Consider the following 21,030-nt stretch of genomic DNA (forward strand, 5'->3'; position numbering starts at 1 on the left):
TCTCTTTCATTGTAGCCTGCCGGTTCGCGCGAGGGTCGGTTTTGCTTAAATTAATGCGTCTCGTACCAACTTTTGCGGTTGCGAATACGTGTACTCGACACAACGGTTGGAGACATACGCTTTTTTTATGTATAAAAAAGCTGCGCATGTAAAATGGCAAAAAAAAGCGCATCTTTCATATATTGAACTCTAAATTTCTTAAACAATTTTTAATCTTACTTCTTATAATTAGTTAACTAAAATATAACTGATTAACGATAAGTATAAGTCGCAATTTTTTATAATGACAGTTACAAATACTATAGAAATTTAAGAAACTTTGACTATTATTGTTTTACAAAACTTTTGTTTCGACATTTAAATGTGAAGTCTTTTTCGCTGTTGCAAATTTGATAGCATGCTGTAATAAGAACTGGAGGAGCGTAGACACAGTGTACTCGAATAATTTCGGTCGTTGGTCACACTAATAGATTGCCAGGCGGAACAAATTGTTTCGTCTACATTTCGCGATGGCAGAATCTATCAAGGAAAACAGGAAATTGGCAATCGTCAGTTCGGTGAAACTCTTTTCGAACCTGGTTATAGCTTTATGAAGTCATTCTCAAATTTATAAATATTGGACTAAATTGTGTCACACAGATAGTTTCAACTGTATCTTCCTGCTGCAAATTAGAAATTAAAGGAAAGTGATAATATTACGTATTCACTTGAATTTTCACTGACAATAGAAATAGATTTTCGTAGCGCGGAAAGAGCGAAGACCGTAGCAAACATGAGGGGAAAGTAAAAAAAATAAAAGAAAAAGTATTCGAGTCTTGTAGAGTTTTCTGTGAAAACAAAATTAATTGTATATTAATTATAAGGGAGAAAGTTGGCTGTGAATGTATAAATTAAATAAATTTTCTAAAGGGATTAGATGAAATGTAAGATGTGATGTCGTGACGCGAAACTGATAGTATCTATTGATATAATTTCGTCCTTCGAACTTGCCGAATTTCACAAGCAAGTGATGAAAACAATGATGATGGGAAATCTTGATTAATGTGCTGGCGTGACGATTGTTGGCTCATTCGCGACACTTTTATTTTCGCTAGCGCTCTGTTGCTTGACGTTTGGTCACACTTTGTGACTGCAGGGACGCATTAAATGATATTATCGTACGGAAAAATGTTGTAAGCTGCCATTTTTACAGTAAACCCTCACAGTAAAATCTTGCCATATATCTTTTTTATAAACTGAAATAATAAATATCACAGTTATTAAGAAAAATGCAGGAATGAACGTAGAACTCTCTTGCAGAAACTGTAAACAGAAAATAGAAGCATGAAAACAAAAGTCGATAAAAATTCAGCGGTAAACAGAACTTTCCTGCACTGATAGATTTGATTGCAAGAAAGTCCTGTATTCGTCCCTGAAGGGTGAATACGCGACAGCATCCCATGCATGACTACTATATAAATAGGTGAAACTTGGAAAATTAGAGAGCCACTTTTACGTTATCTCTACGTTAGAACAGATATTCGTCCAACTTGAGCGGCTCAACATTAGAACTGTTCGTATACTCGGATATCCGGAACGTATCAAGCTCGAACGAGAAGTGCATTAAACAACTCGTGCTTTAATTTATCGCGATGATGACGCGTGTCGCAGTCCTTTTCGTCGTCGGTGTTTGTTGTGTGCTGGCGGAGGAGAGTGAGTTCGCGGCGACGACCGAACTACCGAAGAGAGATTCCAATTCGGAAGACCGACTCCTGACAAACATCATTCACGTTACAAACTCGTCGCAACTCACTCAAGATAAGAGCAACGAGGAAGAATCCAAGAAAACAGACAAAAAGCCGAGAACCGTCATACATCGCGACTCGGGTCACGATTCCAGAGATAAGTCAATATTTTCCACCGAATTGTAGTTTCTTTCTTCTCAAGTTTCAAATTTCTTTTCTCTAACTCTCAAAGTTGAAACGTGACGGATGACGTGACATAAATTCAAATCGATGACAGTTTGGATTACGGAGCATTTCTATTTGCAAGTTCCAGCTGCTGCGGCTCCAGATACAGTTCCACCGGATCTGCACGACCGGATTATAATTATAACAAAATCCCTTTAGGAACCGGACGATATCCCGAATACGGCGAACGACACCCTGTCGACAGGTAGTAATGTTATTGGCTATGTGTATATATATTATGAAAATTTAAAAACGCAAAATTTTAGATGGGGATGGCAAACCCAAAGTCGACCCCCAGGTTCCACCGGGAGCAGCTCTAGACCCGGAGGAGCAGGAGGAGGAGGAGGAGGGAGTGCGAACGGAGGCTACAGCGGAAACGGAGTCTACGCAGGAAGTCAGTCGGGAGACAGGTAAATTTTCTAACATCCTGCGACTATAAATTTTCCACTAATGTACATTACATTTTTCTTTATACAATCTAGAGAAAGAACTAATTTTCTTATAACGTTAAAAAATTCATAAAGAAATATCTCAATATTAGATAGATATTTCGATTTAAACATTTTCGCTAATATTTCGTTCGCTTGACGGAAATAAAAGGTACGGACCGCGTCCAGTGTATGGAAGTGAAAGTTCAAACAGACCAAGTACTTTGGGATACGGTTCAGGAAACGGAGGCTATGGCTATGGCGGCAATGGTTACGGGGGCTATGGTAGACCGACTGGATATGGAAGCTATGGGGTTTCGGGAACGTTGGCCGACGGTGACGAATTTGGTTCTGGTGATCTGGAAGGAAGCATGCCGCAACCTCCAGGAAATCTTCACACACAAAAAGTGCATACATTTTGAAAGAAATGTCTTTTATACATTTTTAAATGTCTAAAAATGTTTTCGAAAATGTATAATTTAAAAATTAAAAAATTACAGATTAAATATATAATATATAAATAATATATTTATTTATGAAGGCCGTAGCATTGAAAGCTCTAGCTGGTGTTGCATTGATCGGGGCAGCAGCGGCATTAGCTTCAAATCCGGTTCTCCTGCCGATTGGCATCGTGACTGGAAGAAAAAAAAGATCGGAAACTTTCTCAGAGGAAACGCTGACCGATTTCCAAATGGATTACATTTTGAACACGCTAAAAAGAAATTTGGCCGAGGTACATATAACGTAATATTGTTTCCGCAAAAATTTTACTAAAATACTGTCTTTGTTTTTAGATACAGAGAGGTAGTTCGACCAATAGACTGGTTGTTTCTCCAAGATGCGTCGCTAGACTGACATGCGAAATTCAAAAAGATTATTTGACTGAAATCGACAAGGATACAGAGTTCTTGGACACGGACCGAAAATATTATCTCATTAAGCTGTATGCATTTTTCTCAATATTTAAATAACCATAAGACTACATCGATTGTCTAATTAACTTGAATTTTTGCAGACTGCAGAAAAATGTACTTAATATCTCTTCCGTGAGTGCAAATGTGAAGAACTTGATCAAATTTGCCGCCGGCGTTGCATCAGAAAATAAAAACTGCGATGTATTTACTTGCAATTATGTAAGAAAAGGTTGAGTAAAATTTTAATTGGTCCTTCACTGCGCTACGCGTGAAACACGACCGTCTCTTGATAATTCATATTATAATTCACATTTATCACTGTTTGACAAAGAAAAATGCATATACATAGAAATAAAATTTCGTTGTATAATCATAGTATTGTAATTTAATCTTTTCACTACCAAAGAAACACATCTTAACGAAATATGGAATGTAGCCTATAAAAGAAAAGAAAGTGCGTAAAGTGTGTAAAGTTCATAAAGGTGATCAAAAACTGCCGCAACGGTTGATTAATAATAATACTAATAATTTTGGTCACACGATATCTTCTAACACTGAAATTGAGCGTTGAACCACAATGAAAAGGCATCTTGATGCATATACATAAGAAAATCAATCAATCATGTGGCTCACGCTTTCAATGAAAATTTACATTAGATTTTTTTATTTATCATGTATGTATATGATGAAAATACGCAGGTTTATCTGGATATATTTAAAAAAATATTTACTCGTTATATATTGTTTAAAAATATTCATTGGATATTCTATTTGCATTTTTTCTATTCGATATTTTTGTATTGAAATTGAAAAATATCGAATGTCAGTAAACAAGTCTACTCTAGGATCCTCTTAATGATGAAAGTGTGTAAACCATATACGAATATACTATTATAGAAGTTATTACATATATGGCATAAAGAATCTGTAAGAGTTTGATTTGAAATTTCCTCCAAATATACTGTTTTATCAATGCCAGATGGTGCTTTAGTTCTCTCTTCGTGCGCACGTGAGTTGCGAGTAAAAAAAAACAATGTATAACTGACGTGTCCTAATAGGAAACAACGTGGCGACACGACAGTGCATTGACAGTGTACGATAGTGTATGAGTATAGCGTATGGAATTCGTGACGTGTGATTCTTATTTAATTTATTTATTTTTTGTACGTTTGAAAATCGCGAAAAGAAATTAATTCGTGGATAACGTGAAAAAGAAAGAATTAACATTGCGAAGCGTCGCTCCGTTATTCCTTGGCAGAACACATCGCGCAAGCAAGAAGCAAAGGTTATGTCTGCAATGATCGCGTCGGTGATATTTTACGACTGTTAGCACAAATTATTTTGCCGTCATTGCGAAAATAACTTAACTGCTGATGCATTATCGGGCATCGTCGTACGTATTCATTCGCCTGCGATATGCGATGACTAACCTAAACGCAAATTCTAACCTAACGATCGGCAATAACCTTGAAAATCTCCATTAAAGTGTCAACGTGTAAACGTAATACGAGTGAATATCTATTGCTGATTGTATGAGAATTAGAAGAGAAAATATGAAGAGAAAATTGGAAAAAGGAGACCGTGTTATGGAGGATGGAGGTGCCACTGACGTGAACAATGCCCAGGAACCCTCTGATTTGCGCGGTGATGAGAAAAATATCGCAATTCTATTTTTTTTGTATTTATTACAAGGAATCCCACTTGGATTATGTGGCTCAATTCCCATGCTGTTGCAGAACAGAGGAGTTTCTTATCGGCAACAGGTGAGTGAGAGCTTTCTTTTATAGTCTTAGGAACAAATCTTAGGAACAAATAAACATCATTTTTCTTCAATATTTTACATACAATTGATCAAACACAGCTCTATTAATGTATATATCATTATTTCTCATTTAATTTATCATTTATTTACTCTTAGTTTTCCTAAAATGTGTGACTTAACACGTTCTCTACCGGATCAATTTTTGATGATTCCGTTCACATTGTGTGAGTCGCATGCACCCCATGTATCAAACACTATTTATATTTTATAGATATAATAAAAATATACAACAGCCTGAATGGAAAGTTCAGTGTGGTGCATATGGTCCATGTGGCAGAAAACGTGTTAATTAAAAATGTTTTTGATATGAGTTCAAATGTAATTCTTTTTCTTTTTTAACAATTTTTCACATTTGTTCTTTAACAATTGTAAAGTTTAAGAGTAAACTGAACTAAATCATAGAAAATTTAACCAGACAGTAACATATAATCTACTTTGTTTACAGGCAGAATTTAGTTTTGTACAATGGCCATTTTCATTAAAACTTTTTTGGGCACCTATAGTGGATTCCATTTTTTCTCAAAAGTTTGGTAGAAGAAAGACTTGGTTAATACCTACCCAGTATCTAATGGGCATGTTTATGTTGCTTCTGTCCAATTACGTTGAACATTGGTTGGGCAAAGAGCATGAAAAACCTAACATTGAAATGCTAACCGCATTGTTTTTTGCCTTGAACGTACTTGCTGCGACACAGGACATTGTAGTAGACGGATGGGCGCTTACGATGCTTAAGAGGTATTTTTGCAAAATATTTGTTTTAATATGACGTGCGTCAACAGTGTTTGTGTACAATTCGTTTAATTATAATTTATTCGTAAAGGTGCAACGTTGGATATGCATCTACTTGTAACAGTGTCGGGCAAACGGCAGGCTACTTCATTGGCTATGTCTTATTTATTTCACTGGAATCTGCAGAATTTTGTAATAGTTATTTACGATCAACTCCTTCTGATGAAAGCATACTGACTCTACCTGGTAAGAATCGTAATTATTATTACATTATATTGAACATATTTGAATTGTAATGAATGAATCGTTATGTGTGTAGGATTTCTGTATTTTTGGGGCTGGACATTTATTGTTACTACAACGTTTATCGCCTTATTCAAACGTGAAGATAAAGGTAGAGTTTTAAAGGGCGAAGAACTCAATATGGACATTAAACATGCATACAAATTGCTGTGGAATTTGGTTAAATTGCCGGCTATAAAGACTACAATTATCTTTCTTTTAACTGCAAAGGTTAGTAAATTATGGATTTGAAAATTTGAACTTACATAATCCGTTATATATTCGTTACATTATTGTTGCATTTGTAGATCGGTTTTTCGGCATGTGATGCTGTAACTAGTTTAAAGCTCATAGAAGCTGGTTTTCCCAAGGAAAAACTTGCTTTTATGGCTGTACCTATGATACCATTACAAATAATTTTACCGTTAATGATATCGAAATATACTGCTGGGCCCAGACCTATGGACGTTTATATGAAAGCCATGCCTTACAGGTAATTAATTAATGTAACTTGTTGATATTTAACTATGAAGATTTCACTCAGATAATAACTTCTATATTTACTTGTGTGATACAGGCTGGCTTTCGGGTTAATAGCAGCGTTTTTGGTGTGGGTCACACCGTTCATTGTATTAAATGGACTCGCTCCAGCTTACTATTTCGTTGTATTAATAGCCCTCTATTTTATACATCAGGTAAATATTAACTCTTTATGTACTTTGTATCTTTGAAGCAGGCTCTCATAGGGTCGATCATTTAATCATTGCAATTATTCTTTTCACATTTCAGATTTGTGCAAGTAGTATGTTCGTGGCATCGATGGCTTTCTTCGCGAAAGTGAGTGATCCGGCTGTTGGTGGCACTTACATGACATTGCTCAATACTTTATGCAATCTCGGTGGAAATTGGCCCGCCACGGCCGCACTTTGGTTTGTCGATCCTTTAACATTTCGACAATGCAGTACTGATTTTACAAATGATTGTAGCACAATTACAGAAAGAGAGGTGAGTCGCGGTACTATTTGCCTTTGTATTATATTTTTACATTATATATTTTCTTTATATTATATATTTATATTGTATGATATAAAAATGTATTTATACCATTGTATTACATTTCAGATCTGTGCGAATACCGATAACGGTGTTTGCGTTACGCAGCTAGATGGTTATTACATAGAGAGCATTCTCTGCTTAATCATAGGCTTCTCCTGGCTTAGGTGGGGTCGTAGAAAAATTAATATATTACAAGGAAAACCAATGTCCGCTTGGAAAATTGTGCTTACTCGTAACAACAGGTAACATATCGACACACAACATTATGAATCTATTAATACCTGGTACCTGTAAAACTATTAGGAAATTTTTTTCAATGAGTTGATACATATGTAGTGTGTCCATCGAGTTTCTTTATGTCAAATCCGTTATGTTATCAAATCGCATCAAACTGAATAATTTTGAAAAATCATTTGAGCAAAAATAATATTCAACTCAATTTGTTCAAGAAATTTATTTGAAGAATTTTGTGAAAACACTATTATATATCTGCCCATATGTGGGGCACGTGCATGCATCATTTCCTGCACGTTTATCAAGTGTTCCAGTTTTATAAATGTACACAAGGTAAATCGATAACGATCCACCTTGTAAAGCAATATGTTATACATTGTAGAATATATACAGAGTACAGACTTTATGATGAAAAAATAAAAATATGCTACAATCTTAGATAAATATTTTGTGTATAAAGGGTCTTTAAAGGTTGTAATATTTCTTTCTTTGATTCGCGCTATTAATGTGATTTAGTAAAGATATGAAATATTTACTATACATAATACAACTAAAATGTTATTTATTGTATATAAAGAAATTGTATTATGATATAATGTATATTTTCCTCCCTTATGCGCGCGTGCATGTGTGTTGTGTGTGTGAGAGAGAGAGAAAGATATGTATAATATACATTACACACACATAATACATATTTTTCTTATACATAATATTTATGTATTTGTTAATTAATCGACAAGTCTAATGCTTTCCACATTACAAAAGAAGCGGAATATAATTATTTTTTTATAAAGCGTTATTAACATGACATTTAGGTGAGACTTGCATACATGAACTTATGATTTATTATCTTTCTACCAGAAAATTAGCTTATTGTTGCAATTAATATAATTTACACAAAATTATACTTTACAGATGTTTCATAGAAATTTTGTAAAAATTGATGAACGTAACACATGCGACGTACGTTTATACTGTAAATATATGTGAAAATATTTTACTTACGTATGAACTAATGGATATTTAACCAAGATGTTAATAAAAGTTTTTTGTATAAAAAGTTGAAATCGATGTACATGCGCATCGAGTTCTTTTATACCTGTCTGAAAAAATTGTGATTTAGGCAAATTATGAAGGTACATTATCAAACATGATAACCGTACGTATAAAATTACGTTTTTTTAAAATAGGTATAGCTACACTTTTAAATATGGATAATAGAAATGAATCACTCGCATAAATTTTTAGGACGGCCAATGTATTGCACAAGGACAATATTGCACGACAGAGTCAATCAGATGTGTTACTGTGGAATCAATCATTTGTATCACTACGATGAAATTAAATTGTTTTTCATGCAAACATCTTACGTACGTGCAGGAATCTGTATTAATATCACAGATACAGAATTGCTTATTAAAAGAATATTTTTATGAACGATTAAATCAATTCTCAACAGTTTATTTTGTTGGAAATCATACTACAGTAATTATAACGTAGTAATTGACAGAATATATCGTTTGTACTTCGCTTTGAGGAATTGCATTTTATCGCTCGATATTTATCGCTTATTATTAAAGAGATATAAATGTCTCTTAATAAATAAATTCCTTTTAAATAACAAATTATTCGTCATTTGAGCACTCTTATTTTAAAACATTTTGACATTTTCTTATATAACATTTGTCGTTGGTATACATCGATGTTAAACATATTGTACAAATACTTTCCATGTAACATCATACATTTATACTTCTCACGCGCAATACACGTTTATGCAACACACATAGATTATGAACTACATACGTAACAAAATATATTTTATGTATAGACACAATATATATTTTTAGTATATATCCAGAGAATAAGTTTTGTACTCTCTATTTATCTTTCGTGATTTTATTAATTTTATCAATGCATATTTTCAACAAATTATAAATGTTTTTAATCTTAACGATTAGTGTAATGCAAATGAATCTATTATCAAGACTTTAAATTTCATTCTTTTTTATTTTTGTAATATCTACCTATGTTCCTAAGACACGATTCTGAAGTCAATACACGCAAATGTAAATTATGTTAAATCAAATCGTTTTATAAATTTTTAGTGTATAGTCTTTTTATAATTTTTAGTTAATAGTGAGATAATTTGGTCATTCAAAAACGATATTTTATCGTTATCGTATACTTAATCGATACTTAAGCTAAAAAAAAATTATATAAAATGAGAGAAATGATGAACATTCATGAATTTTTAATTTTCTCTCTGAACATTTCACTTCAAGTTTGCTAAATGTACAACGGCACCAACTTATAGCGCAAATGGTTCGTCAAACACATCAGTTAATTTTGTGGCTAGTTTTGTAGCTAATTTTGTAATAACAACAGTCATCTGAAGAAAGGAAGAACTATATGTTCTTTGTTAATAGTAAAAAGTAATGACACAAATTTAAAATTATAAAAATAATTCTCATGATTCAAACTAGAATAGTCAGACTAGATGCAGCTAAGTCCTAAAAATATAGTTTTTGTTTGTACCAAACAAAATTTTCAAGAACAGATCTAGTTATTTGTAAGATCGATATATTTATAAAATATATCTTATATTTAAATCTCGTTATTCTGTTGCATTAGCCTGCATTATGTGCACATAGCATGCAAGCGTATTTCGTATTGTTGTTAAACGTTAAAGTTTATAAACGTTCCTTTGATTTTCAACAAAATTCAAGCGATCTTTACTGATAAGCAAAATAATGAAGAATATATTACTTATTGAATGAATTTTTCTGAAAAAATAGGTGCTTTATCACCCTTTGGATTAATTTGTAACGTTAATCCCTATTTTGTACCTTTTTTAGTCTTTCAAGGTAATCATTAAGATAGAATTTGAATTTGAAATATTATTACTAGCTTCTTTCCTACAATGAATGCCGCACAGAAAGTAAATTACTGTTCCTGAAAAAAAATTAAGGTAAAATCGAATTAGCAATTAAAACTTGCTGAAATTTAGTATATACCCACTCTTGCTTTTCAAATTTCTATGTTTGTACACACACACTTACCAATCGCCATCCATATAAAAAATAATTTCCCCATCTCTAGAGAAAAATTAGTCAAGTGCATCATTAAAATAATGTTGAAAAGAATGCTTAATGCAGGTATTAAGGGCACTAGCGGCACTCGAAATTTGCCATCAGGCGGATTTTGTTTATGAACGGCAATTATGGAAATACCTTTGAACAAACAATGAAAAAATATATTTGAAATTAATAGCACACGACGATTGTATTAATCATAATAAAATTATACGAAATTTGACTCACTGACGACGATTATCGTGAAGTACATCCACATGAAAAAGTGTTCGGCAAAAATGTATCCATACGATGTTTTAAGCGCCAATATTAGAAGAACGCTAATGAATAAGCAAGCAGTCGTGTAGATTAATAGAGACAAAAATATGACGTATTTTGAAGCGCTATAAGTATACAGCTTAAAGCAATCTTTCATCCAGGCATATCTTTGTCTGACTTTTCCAATCCCTTCGCATCGCAACTGCGTAACATAAACGATTCATTATTCAAATAGGTTCACCATTGTCTAGTGTGCTGCTATCATTGTATTGCTTTATGATTTACAGAAAGAAAATATTTGAAAGTTATATCACGACGCGGACGAGGCATTGTAAAAGTATTCGGCATACGTACTTCAGACCTGGCGGATGCGACGCTATTGTAATTATTGACATCTGCTTTCTCGGTGGATGATGAGGACCGATTGTTCGGTCTACCTATGGTGTATCTAAGTCTTCTTCTTCTTCTTTCAGTCTTGGAAAAGTACCTAAATCGATTGGATATAGATTTCGCAGATATAACGTCGTATCTCAGTAAAATGACGTCGAACGCCATCATGGTGTATGTGAGCAAGCTCCCAAGCGACATAAATTCCACCAATTGATGAAGGTTGAACAGTAGAGCGATTAAGGCACCGAATCCATTTATGATGACATTGCACACTGACACTTGCGTTCTCTCGTTAATGCGACCGAAGCTGAATAACAAACCCGCATTCGTAGACTGTAACGTTCTCGGCAGAGAGAACAGAGATCCGAAGAGGCTTGTCATTCCGCAAAGAGCGCCACGCTGCAACGCAAAGTCCAAGTTAATGCATTTTAATTGGAAATTATTTCTTGCTGCAATACTTTTTTCCGTAAAAATATTGCCAAGAGTGAAGTTATAACTTTCGAGAACAAAGAGCGTTCACGTTCATATAAACATTAAAAGACTTTTAACGCTTCGAATATTACGGTTATAAGATTACATTCCTCGCTATTGTTATACGTGTGGTGTAAAAATTATGAAACAAAAAGGTAATATATTTTAATAAATTTATTGAAAGGGAAATCAGGAATTCGTTTACCTTATTACATATTTAGCCCAAGAGATACCTTTGGATAAAAAGGCTTCTGGAAAAGCCGCGGTGGGATTGATTGCCCAAAACGGCACAATCAGTGTCAGAGCGGTACTGATCGATATATATCCAATGATTACTATTATCACAGAGAGTAAAGTTGCTCGTGGAATACTTCGTTGTGGATCACGGGCTTCTTGTCCGAACGTCGCAATCGAGTCGAAGCCGATGAAAGCATACAGACACGTTGCTGCGCCTGAATGATGATCAATTTTAACGCTTCCATTTTCAATCAACAAAAATAGCTTTTTTCTTATCTATATAATTATATCTATTGCATTCTTGTGAACAATTTTTTAATTGCAAATGAATTTGCTGATGGATTCACAGATTAGCGTGATTATAGATCATTTATTTTACGATCGTCACATATATCATATTTAGTTGAGTTGCTGACGAAATAACTCACCCTTGATTACATCGCTGAACTTAAATGGCATAAAGCCTCTGTCTTGGCTGCTCCAATTAGAGATATCCGCGTAATAAATTCCCAGGACGACGATCAATCCCATTACTATAAGATTGATGATAGTCAGTAGTGAGTTTATCGTCACTGAAGTTTTCACCCCTACTCCCAAAAGTAACGTATAGATCAAATATGTTCCGCCAGCTAGAAAATCTGGGACATCTACCAACCATCCACCCAATTTGTTATGGGTATAATTGCTAATTGCACCATTTACTAAAGAATCTACATATCCACTCCAAACTCTTGCCATGGATGCTATGCCTAATTAGTAATAAATTCCACTTCTGATAAAACTGGTAAAGTTAAAAATTATTTGTTTATATATTATTTAATTTGTCTTGTTATCAATTAATTATTTAATTCTTATTAATAAATAAATTTTCTAAGTCTTCTAGGAGAAACAAATTTATACCGATTACATTCTTCAGAATGAGGAACCAGCCTACGAAGAAGACCGGATACTCATTTATAAACTCGTTTATAAAGTTGTATGTGAAAACATATACGCTGTCTTTCGGCACTCGAACGGCGAGCTCGACATAACAAAGTGCCGCCAAAACGGAAACAAAACCAGCCAGGAGGAGACTAAGAATCACACCAGGTCCAGATATGGTATGTGCAACCACTCCTGTCACCAGGTAAATTCCGCCGACCATATGACCTACGCCTGGAAGTTGAACGCAGTTGCATAATTGCATAGTAATAGTGCTAATTTAAATAGATTAATTTTATCAAATAAGAAATATATTTGATCAAATTATTTTTATTTAATGCAATTGTTAAAGCTGTTAGATGTTGTTACATTTATAATCGCCGCAATAATAGCAAATTGCATATTGCTTGCATACATCACAATGGAAATTAATTATAATGAAGCAACATATATTATGTAAAAAAAACATCTTATTTTAAATAATTCTACTTGCTTTAAGTTGTAACCGGTGTATAATAAAATATTCACCAAGCAATGTGATGTCGAAGGTGGAAAGATATCTCTCCAATGGAGTTTGAGGAATATCGTCCAATTTTTTCCGATGATTAATTTTGTACCATAAATCGGATATAATGGATATAATGTCACCCAAAATCATCCTTCGAACTGCCGGCATGATGAATCCTGTGGAATTTCAATTTCCAGCTATTGATACGTCATCCGTAAATAAATATTATTTTCTTCAATCAAAAAATAATTTATCGAATTTTTTGATTGTTAAATTAATTATTGTATTAGATATAATTAAATTGCAGGCGAGGAATCTCAGTTTAATTATTTCGATATCCTAATAGAATACACTACGATGATAACAAACATGTTCATTAAATGTCATCCACACTTTCATCGTGACCGATCAATAAAACAAGCAATCCTGGAACATCTCAAGGATACATCGAGATACTATAAAAAGTGCTTACAGCGTAACTGTTGTAATAACAGAAACCTGATAATAAAATTGTCAACTTGCGACTTTGTACTACAGTACATACAACCCGCGATGCGCACATGCATCCGCGATTCACACTAGAAGGGTCATACAGTCACTGTATGCAAGTAAAAAAAGGTGTAATATTCCTCCGTGGATGCGCAGTAGATAACCAATCAGAAATTGCTCTCATATATTGGGCTTGTTCGTTTTAGCTACACTGGGGCTGCTCTGGGTCTGCTCTACACAGGATAACACAGGACAGATAAATAGTTTGTCCTGTATTATCTTGTTTAGAGCAGACCCAGAGCTGCCCCAGTGCAGCTAAAACGAACAAGCCCATTGAAAAGCAAAATCGTTGCTAGCGTTAATACAAGACCTAAAGATCAGCTGACAAATCAGAATTAAATAACTTTCAGAATAAGTTTCTGAAGCCCCTATTATTTGTCATATATAATTTTATCTGTTCCAATCATTGAACTATATACCATACTGGAACGAGCACGCCTTTGTTCTCGACCGGTCAGATGGAGATAGCTGTTTGGACCCGGATCTCTCTATCTAACCAACAGTCTCGGTCACGTGTTCACAGCTACTATTAGTTCTACAAACATTCGCCTTCATAAAAATAAAATTTTATGCTTTAAAATGAAATTGTTGGATAATTATAAAATTTATATGTTGAAATTTATTTTTATATTATAAAATTATTTAATAAAAACAATGTATATTGTTTAATAAAAATTGTTAATATATAACATGTATGTATACATATATATTAAATAAAAAAACTTAATACATTTAAACACTTCTATATTTTATTTGTTTAAATATTATAATTTTGTTACATTTATTAATTATAATATCACAATTAAATCACAATTGAAATTAAAGTAAAACAAAATTAATATACATTTAAAATAAAATATATAATTAAAATAAAATCAAATAACAAATCACAATTGCCTCAAATTAAAATATTGCACAATGCACATTGTGACTAAAGAAAAACGAAGCAAAATAAAGATGAACAAGAAACGATTATACGTGACTAAATAAAATAGTTTTATGCAATTTTGCGCGTTTTGTTCCACGTTCTTTTAAATGTCGTTCTGTCATTTTTTTACAAAAAGTCAAAATGCGAAGTTTTATATACTTCATTGCTATTACTTTAATTATTTGAATTTCATGCAAATCTTCACTTCCCGTATTATCAAGAAGAGGATGTTCAGGTATAAATAATTGTTTTATTTTAGGCAATAATAATTGCATGACTCTGATTACAATATTTTGTTTAAAAGAATTATTCTGTATGTGACCTGAAGCTAATTCTATTTTGAAAGCTTTTTCTGTAGTTTGAACAATTTGAAACGCAACATTTGATGGATAATAAAGTTTTCCTCGATTAACAAAAGAAGTGAATGAATTGTATTTATTGATATTAATTGCATAAGTATGAAATGTATCACATCTTTCCATATTTCTTTCTATTAAAATATTTATGCAATGATGGCAATGTATTTCAGTAAGAAGTGTACGAATAATAGAACCCGTTATATAATATAAAATATTTTGTTGAAGAAACGATAAATTTACATTATCTATTAAATTTGATAGGGCTTGCAATTCTTCTTCATTTATATTTATACAATTATCATCATGTATTGTACGTTTTGGCGTTCGAAATTTTAAAATAGAGGGTACTTCGTAATTGTCACTTAAACAATTTGCATTAAAACTAGCACGTACAGAATTACGAAACAAAAGTTGCCGTAAAGCCCATTTAAACTGTAATGCATTAGGATTATCATTCCATCCACCACGTCCTCTTATGCATGAAAAAAATAATTCTAAATGATCTTGAGAACACTTATATGCTAAAAAATATCGTAAAGCGTTTACTTCTTTGTACAATAGATCGTGTGCTAAATTGTAAAAACTTTGACAATTTATAACAAATCCTAGTGCAAAAGTACTTCGAGAATGGACAAAAATATTAATGTCATTTATTTTTAAACTCGAAATGTATGTGATGCTATCATCAAAAAATTGTTTGACTAATTTTAAGTTGTTAATCGTCATAGGTGACTTAAAACCTGTACCAAAACCGTTTCTTGTATTCATCGTGTCAAATAATCTATCAATGATACGAATAAATTCTGTTGTTGCTTCACTATTTATAAAGTTTTTATCTCCACTTGTTCTAAGAAAATCTATTGCATCAGCAACACCACTACTTAATACCTGTGCTGCCAAAAGTACATTCATTTTCTTATTTGAAAAATTAACGTGATTATAACTTAATTTATTAGCAAGTTTTAAATCTGCTTCTTCTTGAATTGTATGCAGTTTTTTAATATAACTGAATGAGATTAAGCCAGCTTTAGATGAAATATTTGTTTCTGCTAAGGCATTACGTGCTAATTTAACCATGTGACATGGATCCATTATACAATAAACATTTGACTTATTTTGTGGATGTTTAAAAAAGGTTTTTATATTGTCAGTAAATAGATTACATCCAAGTAATTTAAACGTTGAAAGGTTTGTTTTTGTTCCATCACATGTTAATGAACGTACTATTACGCCTACTTCATATAATTTTTCAATTGCACATTTTATTAGTTGTGCTTGCATATTTGCATTTATTTTGTTAATAAAAAAATATGCAATTGGGCATTTAAACTTATTTGTATATGAAACTATTTGAAAAACTAATACTTCTGTAGCTAAATCTTGAGAATCAATATTTAAGATATCACCATAATCAACATAGCCTCTGTTTTTATCGGTTTTTATATCATGTATAATTTGAGTACGAATTGCCATTGAGTCAAATATTAAAGCTACATCTTTCAAAAATTGCTTTTGTGGTATTTCTGTTTCTAAATATTTAAAAATTTCCGAAAGAGAAAACCTACTTCACAATTATAATTTCCAAGCCATTTTCGTAACATCGACGGATGTGGTAAACACAATGTTTCTCGAAGCGTGTCATATCCTTTAGGACTATAAAAATATAGTGTTAATGCAAATTGTTTCATTTCTTGCGTGTATCGTCTTTGCGTTGAAACAACATTATTATTATGATATTCATTTAAAATAATTTGTAACTTAGAATCACTAAAATTATTCAGTAATATTTTTTCCAGATCTGTGTTTGTGTCATGATTCGTTTTAAACGTTTCAACAATGTTCCGTGTTGTTTTAATAGTTTTTTCTCGACGATGTAAACGTTTTTGTAAAATGTGTATTTTTTTCAATAATTCACCTTCTCTTCGCTCTTGTTCTGTTGCCGTCTTTATTACATTAGAATTAAGCATGCAAATATCCATTTGTTCATCCACTTGTTTATCTAATATTTTTTTAGTTGTTTTTCTCTACCAAAATCAAATAAATATTTTATACACACACGCACATATTAAAAATATTAAGATATATATTTAAAGCTATCACACACATCTGTACGTAATGTTACAAATGCCTTAAAGCGTTCTTTCACTGCTTTTCTATTTATTGAAAAGAAAGAGAAAAAACACATTTCAAAGCATTTGTAACATAAAATAAACTCCAGTCTCTTTGGATAAACTATAGTGTGTATATTCTCAATATTGTTCATTTCTCAGTGACATCAAATGTAGCAGTCTATTGTGAGATGCAATGAATGACAAATTAACTTTAATGACAAATATATTTACTTTTATGCTTCTAATTATATTACCAACTTACAATATGTACAAGTATAAAAGCGTAACTAAATATATATAATATACATAAAATTGTGTATATATCAATATTCAGATAATTGAAACAATCGCTGAATTGAGTCGTAGATACATCCCGATTAATCAGATTCAAATATATATATATACACAATCGATTTCAATTATATACACACATTGATTATACATACATATATATATATATATATATATATATATATATATATGTATGTATGTGTATTTTATAATAAGAATCCAGACAGAATGCATGTCTAAAATTGGAAGAAGATCCTAGAGATCCTGAAAATGTGTCTGTTATAGACAGTATCTGGGAAAAAATTTATTTTTACAATAGTAAATTAAAATATTTTCAATAAACCATACCTCAATATTCTCTTTATCTGCATCATTGCTAGATGTTATATAAAAAATTGACGGACTTGCATCTTTGAATAATAGATTTTTTGCTGTTCGTAATACATAGGAATCATGTGAAAAATGCTTGCTACATATATATGTGTGCTGTTTTAGGGGCAAGTCCAACAAATCTTTTGGTATAGACATTATCCATTTTTTATATTTTTTATTATCTTTCATAGGAAAGCTGAAAAATATTTATTAAATACTATAAAATGTACATACACAAGCACATGCACACACGCACATAATTATACATATATATCTATATATATTTATACATTATAAAATATAAATAATATATTTATCAATTTTAATTTTAATACCTGTGAAAAGAAAATTCCATATTGCTATCGCTGCTGTTTAAACAATTTTTTAGGCCACAAATTTTTCCCATGCTTGACAGATAAATAACAAATTGTCCTATATGTATATAAATGGTATATATGTATGCGCAAGGCGAATGTTTTCAGCTAAGAGAGTAGACGAGATAGAAAGAGAAATCCGGTACCAAGTCGCCGCCTTGTCTGACCGTTTTGTCGAATGGAGGGGGTAGCCTGTGCTCCTTCCAGTATGGTATATAGTTCAATGGCTATCTCAGACAGCTACAGTTTGTCGATGAGATCATCATGCTCTTCCCTTCCTTCATCGCCCCTCGCCATCAAGCTGTTTCTAGCTCCCCCCCTTACTTCATCGTTCCTCGCCCTCAACCGGTTTTACTGAGGTAAGGCGGGAGCACAGACTTTTGCATAAAGCATAACGCATAAGCATAAGGAAATTGATTGGTCCGTTTCCTTATGCATTTGCTTATGCTTATATATAGACCAATCAATTTCCTTATGCTTATGCGTTATGCTTTATGTAAAAGTCTGTGCTCCGGCCTGTAACCTTCTCTCTATAGATCTTGGGGCTCGAGAGTCGGGAGCCCGGTAGGAAATATCGCATTCTGCACGGAATCCTACACGGAATACTACACACGAGAAGTTGGAATTTCCATTAAATAAGGTCGAATCTCGATTAAGATTCGAATCTCTGCTAGATATGATTCAAATCTCAATACTATGCGCTATTGGAACCATTGAACTATATACCATACTGGAAGGAGCACAGGCTACCCCCTCCATTCGACAAAACGGTCAGACAAGGCGGCGACTTGGTACCGGATTTCTCTTTCTATCTCGTCTACTCTCTTAGCTGAAAACATTCGCCTTGCGCATACATATATACCATTTATATACATATAGGACAATTTGTTATTTATCTGTCAAGCATGGGAAAAATTTGTGGCCTAAAAAATTGTTTAAACAGCAGCGATAGCAATATGGAATTTTCTTTTCACAGGTATTAAAATTAAAATTGATAAATATATTATTTATATTTTATAATGTATAAATATATATAGATATATATGTATAATTATGTGCGTGTGTGCATGTGCTTGTGTATGTACATTTTATAGTATTTAATAAATATTTTTCAGCTTTCCTATGAAAGATAATAAAAAATATAAAAAATGGATAATGTCTATACCAAAAGATTTGTTGGACTTGCCCCTAAAACAGCACACATATATATGTAGCAAGCATTTTTCACATGATTCCTATGTATTACGAACAGCAAAAAATCTATTATTCAAAGATGCAAGTCCGTCAATTTTTTATATAACATCTAGCAATGATGCAGATAAAGAGAATATTGAGGTATGGTTTATTGAAAATATTTTAATTTACTATTGTAAAAATAAATTTTTTCCCAGATACTGTCTATAACAGACACATTTTCAGGATCTCTAGGATCTTCTTCCAATTTTAGACATGCATTCTGTCTGGATTCTTATTATAAAATACACATACATACATATATATATATATATATATATATATATATATATATGTATGTATAATCAATGTGTGTATATAATTGAAATCGATTGTGTATATATATATATTTGAATCTGATTAATCGGGATGTATCTACGACTCAATTCAGCGATTGTTTCAATTATCTGAATATTGATATATACACAATTTTATGTATATTATATATATTTAGTTACGCTTTTATACTTGTACATATTGTAAGTTGGTAATATAATTAGAAGCATAAAAGTAAATATATTTGTCATTAAAGTTAATTTGTCATTCATTGCATCTCACAATAGACTGCTACATTTGATGTCACTGAGAAATGAACAATATTGAGAATATACACACTATAGTTTATCCAAAGAGACTGGAGTTTATTTTATGTTACAAATGCTTTGAAATGTGTTTTTTCTCTTTCTTTTCAATAAATAGAAAAGCAGTGAAAGAACGCTTTAAGGCATTTGTAACATTACGTACAGATGTGTGTGATAGCTTTAAATATATATCTTAATATTTTTAATATGTGCGTGTGTGTATAAAATATTTATTTGATTTTGGTAGAGAAAAACAACTAAAAAAATATTAGATAAACAAGTGGATGAACAAATGGATATTTGCATGCTTAATTCTAATGTAATAAAGACGGCAACAGAACAAGAGCGAAGAGAAGGTGAATTATTGAAAAAAATACACATTTTACAAAAACGTTTACATCGTCGAGAAAAAACTATTAAAACAACACGGAACATTGTTGAAACGTTTAAAACGAATCATGACACAAACACAGATCTGGAAAAAATATTACTGAATAATTTTAGTGATTCTAAGTTACAAATTATTTTAAATGAATATCATAATAATAATGTTGTTTCAACGCAAAGACGATACACGCAAGAAATGAAACAATTTGCATTAACACTATATTTTTATAGTCCTAAAGGATATGACACGCTTCGAGAAACATTGTGTTTACCACATCCGTCGATGTTACGAAAATGGCTTGGAAATTATAATTGTGAAGTAGGTTTTCTCTTTCGGAAATTTTTAAATATTTAGAAACAGAAATACCACAAAAGCAATTTTTGAAAGATGTAGCTTTAATATTTGACTCAATGGCAATTCGTACTCAAATTATACATGATATAAAAACCGATAAAAACAGAGGCTATGTTGATTATGGTGATATCTTAAATATTGATTCTCAAGATTTAGCTACAGAAGTATTAGTTTTTCAAATAGTTTCATATACAAA

General features: G+C 32.1%; 2 protein-coding genes, 2 long non-coding RNA genes and 1 pseudogene across 5 annotated transcripts; 3 read left to right on the top strand and 2 right to left on the bottom strand.

Annotated features, from left to right (window-relative positions):
- Positions 1–7: 7 nt before the first annotated feature.
- LOC105672703 (uncharacterized) lies at positions 8–4,031 on the top strand. The gene is made up of 7 exons (XM_012367806.2): positions 8–1,885; positions 2,032–2,154; positions 2,216–2,359; positions 2,550–2,784; positions 2,919–3,110; positions 3,172–3,320; positions 3,393–4,031. Exons 1-7 carry the CDS (start codon positions 1,632–1,634, stop codon positions 3,523–3,525), a joined length of 1,230 nt encoding a protein of 409 aa, XP_012223229.2. The 5' UTR covers positions 8–1,631; the 3' UTR covers positions 3,526–4,031.
- A 289-nt stretch (positions 4,032–4,320) lies between these two features.
- Positions 4,321–11,817, top strand: LOC105673002 (acetyl-coenzyme A transporter 1). 2 transcript variants are annotated; one of them, XM_012368327.2, is made up of 10 exons: positions 4,321–5,054; positions 5,559–5,848; positions 5,934–6,088; positions 6,162–6,355; positions 6,433–6,617; positions 6,702–6,819; positions 6,914–7,129; positions 7,247–7,422; positions 11,055–11,148; positions 11,241–11,817. In XM_012368327.2, exons 1-10 carry the CDS (start codon positions 4,824–4,826, stop codon positions 11,256–11,258), a joined length of 1,677 nt encoding a protein of 558 aa, XP_012223750.1. In that variant the 5' UTR covers positions 4,321–4,823; the 3' UTR covers positions 11,259–11,817. The 2 variants fall into 2 exon arrangements, with proteins under 2 accessions (XP_012223750.1, XP_012223758.1); XM_012368335.2 differs by lacking the exons at positions 11,055–11,148; positions 11,241–11,817 and adding an exon at positions 8,330–8,474 and having other exon boundaries at positions 4,322–5,054.
- Positions 8,860–13,991, bottom strand: LOC105673020 (cationic amino acid transporter 4-like; annotated as a pseudogene).
- Positions 13,992–17,162: 3,171 nt separating this feature from the next.
- Positions 17,163–18,527, bottom strand: LOC136998716 (uncharacterized). Its single transcript, XR_010889260.1, has 3 exons — positions 18,240–18,527; positions 17,881–18,100; positions 17,163–17,796 (listed from the first exon to the last, which is right to left on the bottom strand). It is a non-coding gene; the product is annotated as an uncharacterized lncRNA (long non-coding RNA).
- A 293-nt stretch (positions 18,528–18,820) lies between these two features.
- Positions 18,821–20,331, top strand: LOC136998715 (uncharacterized). Its single transcript, XR_010889259.1, has 3 exons — positions 18,821–19,254; positions 19,394–19,613; positions 19,698–20,331. It is a non-coding gene; the product is annotated as an uncharacterized lncRNA (long non-coding RNA).
- The last annotated feature ends 699 nt before the right edge of the window (positions 20,332–21,030 follow it).

This window comes from Linepithema humile, chromosome 1 (genome assembly GCF_040581485.1).
Source record: "Linepithema humile isolate Giens D197 chromosome 1, Lhum_UNIL_v1.0, whole genome shotgun sequence".
In the NCBI taxonomy this organism is placed as follows: domain Eukaryota; kingdom Metazoa; phylum Arthropoda; class Insecta; order Hymenoptera; family Formicidae; genus Linepithema; species Linepithema humile.